Here is an 18,816-nt window from a genome sequence, read left to right on the forward strand (position 1 = left end):
TGGCACCTTGATCTTGGACTTCCAGCTTCCAGACCTGTGAGAAACAAATGCCTATTGTTTAAGCCACTGGTCTGTGGTATTTTGCTATGCGGCCCGAGCCTACTAACACAGAGAGTCTGATCCAACCCCTTTGTTTTATGGGAGAGGAAACTGATGCCCAAGGAATGACTCTCCTGAGGTTCACAGAGCAGGGTCTGGAATGCTGGCCCCTCACTGCCTGGTGCTGTCACACGGGCCATAGGCCTGCGGGAGTGTGAACAGGGTTGGGTGGGACAGAGGGTGAGCGAGCCTCCCTGCTCTGGTCAGCTGTAGCATGGTTCCAGACTCTCAGCGGGGCCAAATCCACATCATGAGGGCAACATGCTGGGGGCAAGGGCGGCCCCCCGGACAGGTTCAGCACGGTGACTCTGACCTTTGTCTTTACCATGGGGGCGTGTCCTCTGCAGGAAGTAAACCTTGGCAGGGGTCAGGCTGGCCCAACTTCAGAGAGGGAATGGACAGATGCCCAGATAGGAAGGAACACCCCTTACCTTCCTTTTCATCCTTATGTGGGTGATGTACTCCCTGGGCTGTACTTTTGTATTTCATAACACAACAGAGGGGCTCCAGCCCAGGACATGGGTGAGGGATTTATTTCTCAATGGGCAGCTTCCCCCTGGGTGGACTTATGCCCGAGGGAAGGCATTTGTCCTGGGTTCCGGCACCAGGCTCTGCGTGAGGCCTTGATGGGGTGGTCAGCTTTGGATAGGAAGGACACACCCTCAGAGAAGCATCAGTCCTGCCTCATACCCTCCACTGATGGTGAAAGCCTTGCTTCTATTTTCTTTTTAAAAGAAAAATTTTTTAATGTTTGTTTATGTTTGAGAGAGAGAGAGACGGAGCTTGAGCGGGGCAGGGGCAGAGAGAGAGGGAGACACAGAATCCGAGGCAGGCTCCAGGCTCCAGGCTCCGAGCTGTCAGCACAGAGCCCCACGTGGGGCTCGAACTCACAAACCTCGAGAGCCGAAGTCGGACGCTTAACTGACTGGGCCGCCCAGGCACCCCCTTGCTTATCTTTTCAAGACCCAGGGAGTGGAGCTGGTGGTTGGGTGGGAGTGGGGAACAGGTCGTATGCATCTCCCCACTTTCTGAGGCCAGGGAGAGCCACAGGGAGAGGAGAGACCTCTAGTTTCAGAGCCAGGGCTTGTTGGCTGGCCCTGGGGCCTGACACAACCTCTCAGCAGCCGCCCATCTGTCTGAGGCGGTATTGAGAGGAACACAGGAAGGAGTGAAGCCCCGGGCACCATGAGACTGTCCTTCCAGCCACTCGCCAACTGAGAAGGGCAGTCACTTCTCTTGCCAGGCCTCGGTTTTCTACCTGCGGATCAAGGGAACTGGACCGGCCCTCCTCTACAGTCCTGTTCATCTTTAAAGGCTCTGTGGTATATAAATGCAGTCTAGGACGCTATTTACAATCTTCCTTGACTGGAGTTTGGTGGAAGCTGCTTTAACATGTCCCTGGGATTTTATTTTTATTCAGGTAGGGGTGAGGCCAGCAGCTCAGGAGATGACTGCCATGAAGAAGGTAGTTTGTTCCTCACAGTTTCGCTTGCGGCTCCACGGAGGGCGGAAGGGTTGGTCAGGAGACAGAGGGAACGAGGGGAAAATACGGTGCAAGTCTTTATTGTAGTTTTGTGGGAAAGAATGGACAAGGCAGTGTGGGCAGCCGAAAGAGTTTAGGATTGGGTGGTCTGAACAATTTCCACAGGCTCTAGGCCCTAGGAGTGATCTTTAGTTACCCAGGATCCAGCCCTGAGGATTTAGGGTAGGAGGATTCGCACCTGGGACTGCCAGCCTGATAAAGGACAAGGTGTGGGTACGGATGCGGGATTGTTAGGTTGGCCCAGCAAAGGCCTGTTCTCAGCACCTTGGTTTGCTGTCTCCAGGAATTAGCTAACCCTGGGAGTGAAAGTCCCTCCTCATCTGCAAGGCTTTGAGATGTCAAAGCATCAAAAAATATAGAAAATAAAAAAACCTAACTAATACAGGGGTGAGTTCAGGGCATTTCCAATTCATGGCACTTCATGTGAATGACAGAAAGGCACCCCTGCAGGTAGGTAGAGCAGGGTGCAGGGCAAGGTAAGGGAGTATGGGCTGGATTCCAGCCTTCCCTGGCCCCTGAGTCAGGTGCATCTGGGGCCGGGGAGAACTTAACAGCCTTACCCAGTAGCCCTGGAAAGGTGGCCAGATTTAGCAAATAAAAATACAGGACACTCTGAATTGCATTAAATCTGAATTGCAGACACACAATGAATAATTGTTTTAGATTAGTATGGTGCATAATGATGCCCCATGTGATATTTGGGACATACTTACACTGAAATTCAAATGTAACTGGGTGTCCTGTATTTCATCTGGCAACCCTAGGCCCTGGCCACTTCTGCCCCTGAGTCTCCTCCTCCGACCATACTCTATTCGTAGGGTCTTGGCCGAGCCCAGTAATTACCCCAGGAAAGAAGAGAAGGCAGAGTTACATAGTCGGGGAAACAGAAAAGGTCAGATAAATAGAAACACAGCACGAGAGGGAAAAAGTGACACAGAGCGCGAGAGAAAAAGAAAGACACAGAGAGGTAGCAAAGAATGAGACACAAAAAGCACACACAGAGGGAGCAGGAGCGATAGAGATGGGGAGTGGTGGCTCTCCCCACGCAGCCCCGCCCCACGCCCATGAAGCCCCGCCCTTCCTCCTGCCCCCAGGCCTCACCTTGGAGTAGGTGGCCCCATTGATGACCTCTCCCTTCCGCAACCAGATGATGGAGGCCGCAGGCTTGGCGTTGTCTGCGTGGCAGGTGAGGTTGAGTGGGTCCCCCGCCCTCAGGCTGATCACAGGGCCCCCCAGGATGACCGGGTCATCGGGCGGCACTGCGGGGAGAGGAGCAGAGAGGTCAGGCTGAGGGCACCCTTGGCCTCCGGCAGGGCTGGCAGGCTCTGGGCTGGGCGGATTTTATGCAGCCGCCGACAAACAATAATTATACTTTAATAAAATGTATAATCCCCTTGTATTCTAACTATAATAGCAACAACAGCAGTAATCTCTGACATATGCACTGCATGTTTATTTGCAGACAATGTTCATGCCATCATCTCATCCGAAGCTCACGACGCGCCTGTGAGGGGACAGGGCAGGCATCATTAGCCTCGTTTCACAGATCGGGAAGCAAAGCGCCGCTGCCTAGATACTATCTGTACTTTCTTTCTTTTTAACTTCTCTCTCTCTCTCTCTCTCTTAAACAAAGCACTGGCACATCTGTTGTCTGATTTAATCCTTACAACAATCTTGCAAAGTAAACATTATTATTATCCCAATTACACGGATCCGGAAATCGAGGCCCAGCAGGATTAAATGACTTGCTCAAGGTCGCTCGGGGAATGAGCAGCATCAGCACCAGAGCCAGGGATGCCACCCGGGTCCTCTGACACCTGCAGCTCCCAGCCAGCCCCTTTCTTTGCAGGGGGGCAGGTGACAGGTGAGGGGACTCCTCGGAAGGCTGAGTCAGTGTTTCAGATGGCTGTGTGACCCCTGGCATCTCCTGAGTGCCGGATTCTTCCAGAGTGGCTCCAACTGCCTCATCCCAGAGTCGGGGATCTCTGCTGCCCACTTCTCCCGCTGCAGTTCATCACAGGGTGACTGGAGACTTGTGGCTCTCGAGATGGGAGTGCCATAGGGGAAGGACATCCACGGCAGGGGCTGAGGCTCCCACCCTGCCCCCCTCAGGGCCCAGTGCCTGGTGGCATAAACTCCATAAACATTTGCCCAAGTCCCTTGGAGTCACCCCTGTGATCCCCACGGTGACCATGGGATGTAGGATGGGCAGTTATGATGATAGATGACCATCACTTGGAGAGGAGGCCCAGAGAAGTTAAGTGACTGGCTTCAGGTTACAGAGCCTCTTCTTATGTTCGTGCTTATGGACACAAGGGAGGGTCTCAGGCCTCTGCAGCTTCCTGACTCTCCTCCCTGGACAAACCACAGAAGCGGAAGGTCTCCCTGGAGACCACCTGATGAATCTCTGGTCTTCCTCCCCCAGGGAATGGCTGGGTGGGTCAGTGCCGGAGGCCTGGGGAGGGCTGAGCCACATGTTTGCTCGGTGAACGAATGAAGAGGAGACTGGGTGAGGAGATGGGGTCCCAGCACAAAAGACCTTCTTTGCCCAGTTGCCAGGGAAAGTCTATCCTTCCACCCAGGTCCTGTGTAAGTTTCTGCACTACGGGCTCAGAGAAGACAGACGCAGCAGAGCCAGAGAGCAGGGCTGGGCCAGTTCTGACCTAGCAGGCTGTGCTGTCCAGCCTCTGCCCCTCAGGGCACGTTCCCACAACCTGCCTGGCTTCCCTCCCCTGCCCGGGGCCTCCCCCCATCTGCCACTCTCCTGGTGCATCCAGGCTCCTCAGGAAAACTCCAGGTAAACACCCAAAGCTGCACACCTTCCACTAGTGGCCCTGCCCTGTTCCTTCCTGGCCTCGGAGGAGGCGCGGTTCATTACTATAGCGCAGTGTGTGCCAACCCCCAAGCTTCCATTTTCTGAGGAAAAACAAACCATCAGGGCTTACAAGACGCTATCATCAGCCCCAGAACTCCACCCGAGATCCTGGCCCAGGGAGGAAGTTGGCCTCATCCAACCCGGCCTGGCCTCCCCAGGGGGCTCGGGGCTTAGGCAGATGTTGGCTGTGGGCTGGATGATAAGGACAACCCCCCACCCCCTGCCCACCCCAAACTCCCTCATCAGTGCCAGAGGCCTCCTTGGTGCTGGTGTGGCCAGAGAGCAAAAGGGAGGCTGATGTGGGCTTTCCACAAATGGGGGGTGGGTGTGACAGTTGCCGATGAGGGGAATTTTGTCTCTATGCAACGGGCTGGGCGGGAGGGCTGGGCTGGGGCTTTCTTCTGTGGTGGAAGCTTTGTCTCCATTAGGTGCCCAGGATGGAGTGCTCTGGCTGAGCTTGGGGAGAGCCAGGGGAGATGGAAAGAACCATTGGCAGCTCTGGGAATAGAAGAAACACCTGGCCATCCTTGTCTCCGTGGGTTCCCCAGTGAAGAGCCAACTGGTGTGGTCTTGTGGCGAGTGCCCTAAATCAGAGGGTAAATTGGGGAAGCTTGTCCCTCCTGGTGGCTTTATTTCACCAGATACAACATATGAAAGGACAACAGGAGATCTGGAAAGTTCTCTGTGGCGCTGACATTTCTTGGGTCTGAGGCAGTGGTTCTCAACCTTGGTTGCATATCATAATCTTCCGGGGGCGGTTTTAAAAAGTCCTGTTGGCAGTCCCAATCTCTGGAGGTGGACCCTAAGCACCAGGAGGTTTTACAACTCCCCGGATGATTCTGGTGCGTGACCAAGTTTGAGAACCCACGGTCTCTGGGCCTTTGCTCAGGTGCACAGCACACTGTGATCACAGCATGGAGCCTGAGGAGGGCTTTCTCGAAACCAAACGCAGTGAGGGGCCAGGCTTCCTTCTTGCTGCCTACTGCCGTGTTCTGGAATATTGGATTAGAGGGCGTGCAGAGGAGGGGAGGGGGGAGGAGGACCCTGTTTTGTGAGTACCCAGGCGCGCGCACACACACGCACACTCACACACACGCACACACACACACCCCCAGCCGCAGAATGGGTCCTGATTATATCTTCCCAAATAAGTGGTTATCATGCGGTTATTCATGTAGCTATGCATTATTGATTGGCCTTCGCCTCGCTGCACACCAGATGGGGTAGGAGGGGGTGCGGATGGGGCTGGGGTGTGGGGGTGGGAGTGGGTGAGGAGGGAGGATGTTTGGGGGCCACGAGGCTGAATAGAAATCAACAGTCGTTCTTGGCAGCTGTTGCTTCGATGGAAGGGGGCGACTCATTACGTTCCATTCAGGCCTGGGTCCTGGAGCTGGGACTGGGGCCCAGGCGGAGGGGTGGGCGCGCCGGGGCGCAAGGCGCCAGCCGCCCAAGCCTGGAGATGCATTATTCATACCTCGCCCTCACAGGATTGGTTATTATCCTGAACCACTATAGAGTTTGGTCTCCTAATTTTTAATCACAGGGAAGGTGGAAGCGTTAGCCTTTTGTGATTAATCCGGAGATAAAAATAGTTGACTGTTTTGGTGTTATGCTGGTTGTCAGTCAAGAAGAAACGCGTTAACTGTTGGGTGACTGAGGCCCGAGGAAGGCCCGAGTGCACCCCAAGCAGAGCCGGTCTCCAGAGCTGGATGTTGGCCCGAGGAGGGGCACAACCCTGCCTCAGGGGCTGGCTCCTGGGCGCTGCTTGTGGAAGGAACGGATCATGCCAATTCCAGCCTTACCACTGTAGGGCTGCTTGGCCCACGCACTTTGCTCTCCTAGAGTCCAGGGTTGGGGCAGGCGGCTTGGGGGGGGGGTGGTCTCCCCTCTTGCTCTGCCCTGCAAACTGTGCCACACATGTGGGTGGGCAACATGGGGCACCCGCGTCTCTCGCTGCGCGGAGGGGGCCCTTGAGGACTTTTCTCAGAGCTCTGCCGCAAAGGGCAAGGGGGCTTGTGTGGCAAGGTGTTGCAAGGAGACACGGCTGAGTTCGGCGATGACAGAGGAGGAAACTGAGGTCAGAGAGCACAAGTGCTGCCCAAAGTTATCGGTGAATGAGTGCAAAGAAGCATGGACTTGGGCTTGGGAAGTGCCTCTTGGCTCCACCGGCGAGGTGAAGCTTTGATCCGTTTTATATACCTGAGGCTCTTTATACCGTCTTAGGGAACAAGAGATTCTGTGCCTAAAAGCCACAGCTAAAAGCTGAGGAAGCACCAGCCAGCCCCACAACTAACTCTAAGAAGGGATCCTGCGATCAGAAGGCCTTGAGCTTCTGGACTAGAGCATAGGCTCCGGGTGACCATCTGGCTGTTCTTCCCACAGGCCACCAGCTGGACAGAGGGCAAAGTGGAGCTGGGGTCAGAGGGTTTCTGCCCTGTTCTGAAAGTGCTCACTGCCCCTGCCCAGTGACTATACAGCATGAAGCTCATTTGACTCATTGGTCTTGGTTTGCTCAGTTGGCCAACCTTACCAGAACTGGCTAGGAAGATGCCCTTGGTGCCAGGCCAAGGGCAGCCCCGTGGGCGTTTCCTCCCAAATCCAGTTGGTCACCTAAGTAGGCCCCTGACCACGCTTCTGGGATTCCTCAGCGGCTCCGTCAGCCCAGATGGGGCCTGTCAGCCGACAGAGGCCAGCAGCAGGGACACAGAGGGTTATTCTGCCCAGTGGTCGCTGGAGAAGGAAGAGTGGGAGGTCAGCCAGGCCACCTTCCTGCCCCCAACGGCACGGCAGAGCACCTCGCAGACGCTAAGCTAAGGAGGGCAGCTCTGGGTCTCGTTCAACTCACACACAGTGCATTCTCCACAAGTGTTCTATTAAAAACATGAATCCGGTTGAGTCCCTGCTCAGTTTCAAACCTGCCAGTGGCTCATACTTTGCCTAGAACATAGTTTGAACTCCTCTCTGTTGCCTACAAGCACCTGCACCTTCAGCCCTGGGCTGCATCTGCGACTGACTTCCACCACCCCCTCACCCACTCTACCCTGCCCACCGCCTTCCTGTTTGCCGGACAAGCCAAGCTCACCCCTGGCCCAGGCCTTGCCCTTGCTCTTCTCTGGAATCTCTTTTCTGTATCCTTGTCTTGCTGGCTTCTTCCTGTCAGTGAGGACACAGCTTAAATGTCATCTCCTCAGGGGGGCCTGGCCACCCTGTACAATAGCCCCTCCATTATTCTCTGTTAGATCCCCCCACTTTATTTTCCTTATCGCCAGGTTCATTTATTATCTGTCTTCCCATATTACAAAGGAGGCTTCCTGACACCAAAGAAAGGCCTTATCTGTCCTGGTCATTGCAGTAATTCTGTGTCTGGATCAGTGCCTGGCATATAGTAGGAGCTCAAGAATTTGTTGAGTTAATAAACTGAAGATTGCTGGGTGGGAGGTCTGTCATGGGCATTGACTTTTGGGGTCAGCACTTTTTACACTCTATGTGTGTGTGTGGTGGGGTAGAGTTGGGGATGGTGGATGAGTGAGTGTTGGGGGGGGGTGGGTAGCAAAAAGGGGGAGCCTGCTAGCCCTCCCTGGGACAGCAGTGCAGAAACTCTATGCTGTGACGCTGGGGGACTAGCTGCTTCCTGTCATTTCTGGAGAGGGCAGCGTGGGCTGGAATGGCTTGGGGGTGGGAGCGGGGGTGGTTCTCAGCCTGTTTCGAGGTAGCACCATGCCTTCTGGTGGAGGAGGGACACCAGCCCAATTTGGATCATAGGCTGGGGAGAAGGCTGTGGGCTAAGCATGGTGACAGATTAGAGACACTTGGCCGAGAGCAGGATGAGGTTTGCTGCTGACACTGCTCGTCTTTGTTTTTAGGCATTGGTGTTCAGCCCCAAGGGACCTGGGTGGGGTACGGCGTGGGCTTAGTTCATGCTGGGAGTGCCAGAGCTGACCCCACGGAGGGAGAATCCCCGGGCCCATCTCTTGTCTCTAGCTTCAGGCCTGTAGGCCAACCAGCGTTCAGCATTATTCCCTTCTACCTTCTGCCCTTTATCCTTCCCTTTCGTTCATTCAGCCTCTTCCATGTCACAATCTGAGTATAAGATGGTTGAGTAATACCAGACACAGCCTGCCCTCTTGACGCTGATGGGGAGACCTTTGTTACTCAAAGCGTGTGCCCAGGATGGTCCCGTAGCCGCTGCTTCACCTGGGAGCTTGTTAAGAAATGCAGATGTTTGAGCTGTACCAGGAGCTCTGGAATCACAACCAGCATTGCAAAAAGACCCCAGGGGTGCCTGGGCGGCTCAGTCGGTTAAGCGTCCGAATTCAGCTCAGGTCATGATCTCACGGTCCGTGAGTTCGAGCCCCGTGTCGGGCTCTGTGCTGACGGCTCGGAGCCTGGAGCCTGCTTAGGATTCTGTGTCTCCTCTCCCTCTGTGCCCCTCCCCTGCTCATGCTCTGTCTGTCTCTGTCTCTCAAAATGAGTAAACATTAAAAAAAATAAAAAAATAAAAAACCACCCCCGATAGTTTGTATGTACTTCAGTGTTTGAGGAGCACTGCCCTGGAGGGCCCCTAGAATAATTACAAACTGATGAGAGTGCTTTGAAGCAAGAGCTCATTGGACAATGAGAGCACATAGGGGGCCGTTCTCCCTTTGTTAGTGCCCTACTCCCTCCAAAACTTCCTGGCACGTAAGTCAGAGAGAGGGTATACGCTGCTTGCTGGATCCTGGGTTTGAAGTCACAGCCCAGCGTGAGCATGTTTCAAAACAATTTCCTCTGCCCAGGGCATCTCTTGAACTTGGAATGCTAGAGTTCTCATTCCCTGTCTTCTCCTGGGTCACTGTGACCCAGCCTTCAAGGCGTAGCTAAGGGCTTTCCCAGTCCCTGAGGTCTTTCTGGAATCTTTGGCCAGGGCTGGCCCAAATGACTTTTGTCTGTGATCCCAAAGGATCCTGGGCATTCTTCTATCTCGGTAGCTAACCTGGTCTATGGACGTGATCTGCAGGTGTTAGTCTCTCCCCTAGACTGCAACCTCGTTCATCCTGGATCCCCTCCACCTGGCATAGCGTCCGCCTCTCGGGATACCCCATATATGTTTGCTGAGCCGGACCTGGCTTGAGTCCATTACTTTACGAGCTGTATGATTGTGGGCAAGTTACATAATCTGACAACCCTCACCCTCTTATCGGAAAGTGGGGTAATAAAGACACCTGCAGGATTATTATGAGGATTACTTTTATGATAGGGAGACTTCAGAGACAGCTGTGTAAAGGCTTATGCAAATACTGGTTATTATGTCCAATATTTTAAGAATGATATCTAGTTTGGGTGCTATGTGAAAGACACTGTGCCAAGGGCCCTCTTGTTTTATCCTCATTATCCTTGCAAATAGGTACTAACTGGGATCTCCATAGTGTCGAGGAGGATACACGCTCAGAGAGGGCAAATCACCTGGCGAAGATAACACAGCAGATCAGCGGTATGGTTGGAATTTAGATCCAGGTTTGTTTGACCCTGTAATATTTTCTGCTAGAGTCAGAGCCACCCACAGACCTGCCCGTAAAGCTGTGGAAGCCCTTCCCAGGCCTTCCCACCAACCCTCCTGCCCTCATCACGATCACTCATGATGGCATATCCCCACTCGGATGCCCGACAGGCTCTGCCTATGCCTGTGAGCTCCCCTCCACAGCCCGACTTCAGAGGGCTCTAGGAAGCATAGGCCTGGCTTGCAGCTGGTGCTTGAGAGATGTTGACTAAGGGAGTGGATGAGTGATTTTTGCTGTTCGGATCCGCCCACTGCTCGCTTTTGTCATTCTGCCCTGTTGTCAGGTTCTGGGCCATGGGTAACCCCAGCCTCCGGTTTCCTCCCTCCCGTGGATGCGCCACCTAATGGCCAAAGTACAGAACTACAGACCGTCAAGACAGGACAGGGAATGTGCCTGTGTTTGCAGAACTGCTTCTCAGGGCGGGTTCAACATTCACTCGGAAAATTTGGATTGAGCACCCACTATGTGCCAGGCCTGGTTTGAAGCTCTGGGGATGCAGAGCTCCTGCCCTAGCGGGGTTTACATTCTACTGGGAGAGACAGACAGCAAACGAATAAACACACAGTGCAATGTTGAGTTGATATAATACAATGCTATTAAGTACTAAGAAGAAAATAAGATCAGGTAGGGAATAACTAGATTCTGAGTTGGCTCCAGGATTCTCTCCTGGTCTTCTCCTGTCCTTCCTGGATGTGACTTTCTGTCTTCTTCCCACCCTTAACTGTTGGTCTTGCCCACGGTTTGCCCTTGCCTGGCCTGTGTCATCCTACACACGGTCTATGGAGAAGCACATTGCTTTCCTGCAGACTCGGCCAACATCTGTGTGCAGATAAATCCCAAACACGCATGTTCCGCGTTTTGGGGAATGGCCCCATCATTGAATTAGCAAAGCCACAAATCTGAGAATCTTTCTGGATTGTACTCTCCTTCATCCTGTATGGCTAACCATCCTGGATAATTCTTTGAAATACCTTTCAAATTTGTTTTTCCCTGTCCATTCTGGACAGTCTTCCTGGCTAGGCCCTCAGCATTTCTTGCTTAGATTATAATACCTAACCCCCTCTCCCCCAGCTGCACACTGTCCCAGAGTGATCTTTACAAATGTCTGGTTATCCATCCATTCCCTTACCATTTGCCGAATATCTAGCATTCCTTTGTTTAAAATCATTCAAAGTCCCCCCCCCCCCCCCGCCATCTGGATAAAGTCTGAACTTTTAGGCTCCTTCCAACCTCTCCAGCCTCATTTTCACCCCTTTTAAACTCAAATTCCTTTTTTGGATGAGAATGATCTGCAATTCTTGGAATAAGTCACTCTTCCCCAATTGTCCCTCTCCCTTTGTTGGGCTAACTTGAAGGTCAAGCAGTGTGGGTTCAAATCCTGGGTCCTTTATTTATTAAAATTTTTTTAATGTTTATTTATTTTTGAGAGACAGAGAGAGACAAAGAATGAGCAGGGGAGGGACAGAGAGAGAGAGGGAGACACAGAATCCGAAGCAGGCTCTGGGCTCTGAGCTGTCAGCACAGAGCCCGGCGCAGAGCTCAAACTCACAACTGTGAGATTATGACCTGAGCTGAAGTTGGACGCTCAACCGACTGAGCCACCCAGGTGCCCCCTGAGTCCTTTACTTATTAGCTTGTGGTCATGGGCAAGTTGCTTAGCCTCTCTGTGCCTCAGTGTCCTTTTCTGTAGAGTTGGGAATATGACAAAACCAGGATTGCTGTGTAGTTGCCAGGATCAAGTGACCTCCAGTGTGGGAGAGCCCTTTGCCAGTGGTCCGACCTTGTACAGATGTGGCAATGTAATTGGTTCTCCAAGCAGAAGGCGCTCATTCCCTTGAAAGATGATGGGCGAGGTGCCTGGGGCTTAGAAGTCTGATGCTCTGTCTCTTTGGGGAAGTAGAGGTCACTCTCCTTTTCTGCTGCCCTGTCCTCAGCAGGCATTGGGTGAAGACCCGGAGGCCCACCCCCACAGGGTAACCCCATACTGCTCTGCCTGGCTTGGCTTCTCCTTCCTAAAGCACCCCCACATTCTGTGCCCATGAAGGTGAAGCCATTACTGCTAGTTGGCTACAAAGGTGTGTATGAGCCCAGCTGACTCCATGTGGAGGACAGATGGGCCATCTCAGCTGAGCTCAGCCACATTGCAGACTCACTAAATCCTGGAGTTGGGAGGGGGGTTGTTACACAGCAGAAGCTGACTGATATACTTAGTAGTGACCTACCATCCAGTTTGCTCCTGCAAGACTGTCCGAATCTCTGCGCTCCTGTAGTAATCTCAGAACTGGGCCCTCATCACTGACTCTCTCCACTCTGCTCCTTTTCACCTCCGTTTACAGCCAGGTAACTCTTCTGGAAGCCCAGTCTCTACTACTCACAAGGTCCACTGGCTCCCCAACGCTCCAGGATCAAAACCAATTCCTCAGCATGGAACATATTCAAGGTTCTCTACAGTTAGGCCTTGTCTCTCCAGCTCTTTCCCTCATGCTTTAGCTGGACTCATTGTTTACCCCTCTGCAGGGACAGCCTGCCCTTTTAGAATGACATGTTTTTGTTTGTGAAGTTGTCTCTTCCGGAAATGTCCTCACTTTGAGTCTCAACTGGCTGGAATCCCAGCCTCTCTCCAGTCAGCTCAAAGCCTACCTTTGCCTTGTTAACTCTTGGTCATTCTTTAAGTCTCAGGTTATTGTCACATCCTCTAAGAAGTCCCCTCTTGATCTTAGTCCCTGCCTCTCACTGTCCTAAGGCCAGATGCCACCTCCGTGAACCAGGGCTGTTGGCTGCTCCGATAGCTGTGAGGTTCTTGAGGCCCAGTCCTTGCCAGGTTCTTTTTCCCCACCCCAGTGTTGAGTATCCAGCCCACAGTGAGAGCTTAGTCAATATTTGTTGACTGGTGCCTTGCCTGCCCCAGGGGTGTTGAAGCAAACTTTTCCTTCTTCCCTAACCCGGTGCTTGTTACTTTTACACTGGCGCTCACCACAACCTGCACTTATTTGTGGACCAGTTTCAGGTTCCCTACTGCTCCAGGGTAGGAGTCTTGATGCCTTTTGCATTTCCCCCACCACCTAGCACATTACCTTGGACACCGTCATAAGAAAACAATAAAAATAATGAGTAATCGTTACGTGGATTGATCTAGTTACCATACTTGCAGAACTTACAGGACTTTGAGAACTGTTCTCGTACTTTGAAGGTAATCATTCAATCCTTGCAACAGCCCCGTATAAGGCAGATACAGTCATGCATATTTGAGAAATGTGGAAACCGAGGCACTAGCTCATCTCGGAGGTCCCCTGACTCCAGTGACCTGCAAAGGTTCAGGATGTTGGGAGGCCCACCTCTCCCTTGGAGCTCCGGATGTGCAGGGGCTAAGACGGCAGGCAGAGCGCCTGGCTCGGCTCCTGGCTCCCAGCTCGTGGCTGCATGACTGGGGGCGAATCACTGAATTCTCTGTGCAAGATAATCTCTATGTCATAGATACGATAGTATCTGTTTCATTGGGCTGTTGTGCAGATTGAATGAGTTACTGCGAGTGCCTTGTTTCAGAGCTTGGCACCGTAGTAAGAACTCTGTACATGCTAGCTCTTGTTATCACTGTGTGTTCAATAAGGAACTCACATGGAAACAGAGAGCAGAGTATTGTACGTGAAATAGCTTGTTTCAGTCCCTCGTTCTGCACTTGTTCCGTGCCCCCAGCCTCAGCCTTCCTGGATGTCATGGTCAGCACCTTGCCTCTTAGCAAAATGAGGAGGAGGTTAGAGGCCAAAAGGCAGCACAGAGATAGAGATGGGATGGGCAGGGGACCCTCCAGGGAGGAGGGGGCCATGGTGGTGGGGTGGGGGCAGGGGAGGCAGAGGTTGGCAGATGCCACGTCAGACAGACAAAGTCACGTGTTTCCCCCCCTCAAATTAGGAAGGGCGAGCCTTCTGTTTATTTCGAATTAAACCCTGAAAGAAGGTCTGAGCCATCTCATCAGTGAGGCGCTGTTTGCAAGGAGACAGATGATTCATTAATACTGAGCAGAAAAAGAAGCCACAGGATGTATGCAGAGCAGAGGGAGGGAAGACTGTGGTGGGGAGGGGGAGGGCAGCAGACGGCAGGCTCCACGCAAACAGAAGGGCGTATGCGTTCGTGTGTGTGTGTGTGTGTGTGTGTGCGTGCGCGCCCGTGTGCGTGCATGTCCATGGGAGCACCTCGCACTGGTGGGTGATGTGTGACCAGTGCGTGGAAGCTGGGGAGCGTGGGAAGCTTGAAGTAGCCCCTGTGGCGGCCAGAGGGAGAAGTCACCAGGGAAAGGGCGTCCCGTGAGAGCAGCCGCAGAAGGAACAGTGTGCCGTGGGGGAGCATATTGGGACCGCGGGCACAGGCAGGGGCAGGAGGGGAAGGCAAGCCGAGGGCGTGGGTGTCCTCCTTGGGCCACCTGGGATGGGGGCTGTCCTGCCAAGGAAGGGACCTGCTCCTTCCCCAGCTCGGCTCCTGTGCAGATGGCCACAGGGCAACGCGAGCGCGCTTCTCGACGTTGTTCGCAGGAAACACGGGCACGAGGCTGCCTCGTGGTGTCCATCAAAGCTCTCCAGCGAGTTCTGACCTTGACTTGATTTTGGAGCTCACCTGGTCAACACGGATGGGTCTGGGGGAGAAACCTATCATGGTGGCAGGGGCTGCTGTTTACAGATTTAAATCTCACGGTGGCGTCTTGCTGTGGGCCCTCGAGTCCTTATTGTACAGATGGGGAAACTGAGGCATCGAGGCCCATGCACTTGCAGCAAGTTACACAACTCACAACTGGGGGAACCAGGAATCCGGCTCGGGCCCCTGTGAGGCCGGCGGCCCACTCCTAACCTCAGTGCTGTGTGGTTGCTTATGTACGAGAAATCGTCTCTGTGCCCTCGGTTGCTTTCACAGCTTCAAGGCAGCCATCCTGCCCCAGCAAAAGGCTGGTGGGACTCAGGTCCCATAAATAGAAAGCAGAACCGATATGGCTGGTTGTGCTACGGGTTCCCATCTGGCAAGTCAGCCTCCTCAAGTTGCTGTGTGGCTTTCGCTAGGGAGGGAAATGCAGCCAGGAGGAAACCTTCTCTACCCGTACCAGGAGCCTCAGAAGGAATTACAGACATAGAGGGGCGCAGGAGAAAGGGTCACCTCATTAAGGGATTTACAAAACCAACATAAGAAATTCCAATAATTGGCTTTCAAAACGAGGGCTTCGGAAGGCTGCTTTTGCATTATGAAAATGTGCCCATGTTCCCTGTCACCGTTGGCTGGAGCAGCGAGGGGGAGGCGGCGGGGGGAGGGAGGGGGTGGGAAGAGGAGAGGCGAAGTGACAGGGACAGAGAAGTCCAGGGAGGGGGACAAATAGGGAAAGACGGGCCAAGAGCAAAAGAGACAGAGTGGAGACGTGCGAGCCACCTGCTCAGGAAGGAGATAAATGTGAGGAGAGAAAATACACTGTCCCTTGCAACAGAGGACCGTGAAACCAGACGGCCGCGTGCCAAGTCAGGAGAAAAGCGAAGTGCTTTCTCCAGGCCTCTTGCCACAGAAATTCATTTCAGGGAATCCCAGAAAACCACTAAGTGTACCTTTCAACTTTATGCAAATTTACCAAATCCACGATGTGCCAGAATACTCAAGGAAAAAGTCAAAGTCTTTTTCTGATCTGAGCCTGTTTTTGAAAAGGTACGTGCCTCTAAATCTGAAAAAGGGCCACGCTTCTGGAATTCATTATATATAAAAAAAAAAGTGTCTTAATGCTCATCTGTAGTTTAGCATCATAGATATTTTTGAAATCTCCTATCTTTCTCATTTTTCACGGAGAAGAGACCACACTTCTCCTCAGGAGCTAGAGAGTGCTGGCATTTCATATTCTGTACAGAGGGTACATTTTACAGGTGACTGTGCCCTCATCACACTTGATGCCAGTGGAAGGCATCTAGAGTCTGTTGCCTCTTCGCAATTCCGGGGCATCCCTGGGAGAAATCCGGTTACGTCCAGCCTGTGGAGGGCTCGGGTGGGATTGTTGCCGGTTGGGCTCCTGCAAGCCGACTCTGAGATAGAGAGCTGCAGAAGCCTAGTGTGGAGGCCTCTCCGGACCACCCCGACAGGAGCAAAGAAAGCAAGATTGGACAGGGCGGCCACCTGAACTCTGATGGCAGCACCATGACGGTCTGAGCAGATCCTACAGGAGCTGTGAATCTGGGACGGACCTTAGGGTCATCCCACTCCGGGGCACGGGGCTGGCGTTCTACTCTGTGGGGGCCTGTCATTGGAAGGGGGCTTCCTCCCTTTAGCCACAGGTAGTCCCCAGAGAGCGACTCAGCAGATGTGGCCATCTCTGACACACTGGCAGCTAGGGAATGAGTCTGTCTGTCCTCCTGTCCTGAAGAGGGAAGAGGAATCTTGCTGGTACGTCATGGCATCCAGTGCAGGGGTGGGACCCGTAAGAGGTGGGGGGTAAGGCCTCTTCTCTGAGTGTCCCCTTTGTCTCATCACTGTTGAGGTGGGGGTGGGGTGGTGTTGGCACCAGAGTGCTCTGTATCAGAAGATGTCCCCTCAGGGGCAGAGCTTGGGTAGTTGGCAAGGAGGAGATGATGATCCCTACTGTGGGGTGTGGTCCTGCCACTAGGGCGGGGAAGGACTTCCCATCTGACTCTGGTTATCCCCACAGCTAGTGTTTGGGGCCACCCGGCCCTTGCATCTAAAGCCCCAGGGGAGCAATGTATGTGGGGTAAGGAAAGAGCAGCCTTCGTTCTCAGACAGAGCTGGGAACTGTGTTACACGGTGACCTTGGACAAGTTTCTAAACCTTCCCGAGCTTCAGTTTCCTCATCTGTAAAGTGGAGCTAAACGGGCCTCGCACGGCGCAGGACCAAATGAGGGAATGTAGGAACCGTGTGGGGATGTAGCAGGCGTTCGGCGGTGGTGGTGGTGGGGGGTAGCCGTGAGCCAGGTCTGCGCTAAGGTGACCCATGCCTTCCCACAGGTCAAGGCAGGGTGTCAAGAAAGCTCAATCAAATGTATAGTTTGCAAATGCGTTCCCCCATCCTACGGGTGGCCTTTTTGTGGTGTTGATGGTTTCCTTTGCTGTGAAGGAGTGTTTTAGTTTGATGTGGCCCCCACTTGTGGAATTTTGCTCTTGTTCCTTGTGCTTTTGGTATTATATCCAGGAAATCGCTGCCAAGGCCATGCTGAGGATGGCTCCGTGTGTTTTCTTCTAGGAGTTTTAGGAAAAGTTTCAAGTCTTGTGTTTCAGTATTTGGTCCACTTTGAGTTCATTTTTGTGAGTGGTGTAAATGCGGGTCCAATTTCATTTTCCTGCCCGTGTGTATCCATTCTTCCCAGCACCATTTACGGAAGAGAATGTCCTTTCGTACATTCTCTTCCAAGAGGTTCCTTGGCTCCCCATAAAGTGTTAGTTGACCATATAGGCGTGGGTTTATTTCTGGGCGTTCTATTCTGTTCCACTGATCTGGGTGTCTGTTTTGATAGCAGGACTATACTGTTTTGATTACTATAGCTCTGGAGGATAATTTGAAATCAAGAAGTGTGATGTCTCTGGCTTTCTTCTTCTTTCTCAGGATGGCTTTGGCTATCCGGGGTCTTTCATGGTTCCATGTAAATATTAGGATTTCCTTCCTTCTTACGGCTGAGCAATATTCCATTGTATGTACAGACCACCTTTTCTTTATCCATTCATCCTTTGGCAGACAGGTTGTTTCCATATCTTGGTTATGGTGAATAATGCTGCAATGAACAGGAGAGTGAAGATATCTCTGCGAGATCCCGATTTCAATTCCTTTGGATATATACCCAGAAGTGGAATGACAGGATCATACGGCAGTTCTGTTTTTAATTTTTTGAGGGACCTCCATACAGTTTTCCAAGTGGCTGCACCAATTTACATTCCCCAAAGTAGTGCTGGAGGGTTCCTTTCTCCACATCCTCCCCAGTACTTGTCATCTCTTGTCTTTGGGATGGCAGCCATTCTAATTGGTAGGAGACGATAGCTCATGATGGTCTTGATTTGCATTTCTCTTGATGATTAGTGATGTTGAGCACCTTTTCATATGCCCATTGGCCACTCATATGTCTGTCTTCTTCAGAAAGCTGTCTATTCAGGTCTTCTTCCCATTTAAAAATTGTGGGTTTTTTTTCCTATTGAGTTGTATGAATTCCTCATATGTTTTGGATGTGGAGAAAGAAGGTATATATAACGGCATACTATTCAGCCACGAGAAGGAAGGAGATCCTGCCATTTTTGACAGGATGAAACTGGAGGGTATAATGCTATAGTGAAATAAGTCAGACAAAGAAAGACAAATACCATATGATCTCACTTATATGTGAAATCGACAACAACCTAACTCAGAGAAACAGACAGTAGAGCGACTGTTACCAGGCATTAGGGGGGGTGGGAAATGGGAGCGATATTGGTCAAAGGGTATGAACTTCCACTTATTTTTTTATTAAAAATTTTTTAAGTTTATTTTTGAGACACAGAGAGAGCGAATGGGGGAGGGGCAGAGAGAGAGGGAGACACAGAATCCCAGCAGGCTCTGCACCGCCAGCATGGAACGTGACGTGGGGCTCGAACTCACAAACTGCAAGATCATGACCCAAACCGAAACCAAGGGTCTGAGGCTTAACCGAGTCATCCATGTGCCCCTGAACTTCCAGTTATTAACAAGTTCTGGGGATCTCATGTACAGCATGGGGATTATGACTAATACTACTATATTATATATTTGAATGTTGCTGAGAGAAAAGATT

At 52.3% G+C, this 18,816-nt stretch overlaps 1 protein-coding gene across 5 annotated transcripts in view; it reads right to left on the minus strand.

Moving 5' to 3' along the window:
- Positions 1-18,816, minus strand: part of KIRREL3 (kirre like nephrin family adhesion molecule 3) — a 558,415-nt gene that overhangs the window by 39,583 nt on the left and 500,016 nt on the right. For all 5 annotated transcript variants that reach the window (XM_040483501.1, XM_040483502.1, XM_040483499.1 and 2 more), the window contains exon 6: positions 2,744-2,901. In XM_040483501.1, the coding sequence (XP_040339435.1) occupies positions 2,744-2,901 (158 nt within the window). The remainder of the gene's footprint in view (positions 1-2,743; positions 2,902-18,816) is intronic.

Source organism: Herpailurus yagouaroundi, unplaced genomic scaffold (genome assembly GCF_014898765.1).
Source record: "Herpailurus yagouaroundi ecotype Mexico unplaced genomic scaffold, PumYag 161, whole genome shotgun sequence".
NCBI lineage: Eukaryota > Metazoa > Chordata > Mammalia > Carnivora > Felidae > Herpailurus > Herpailurus yagouaroundi.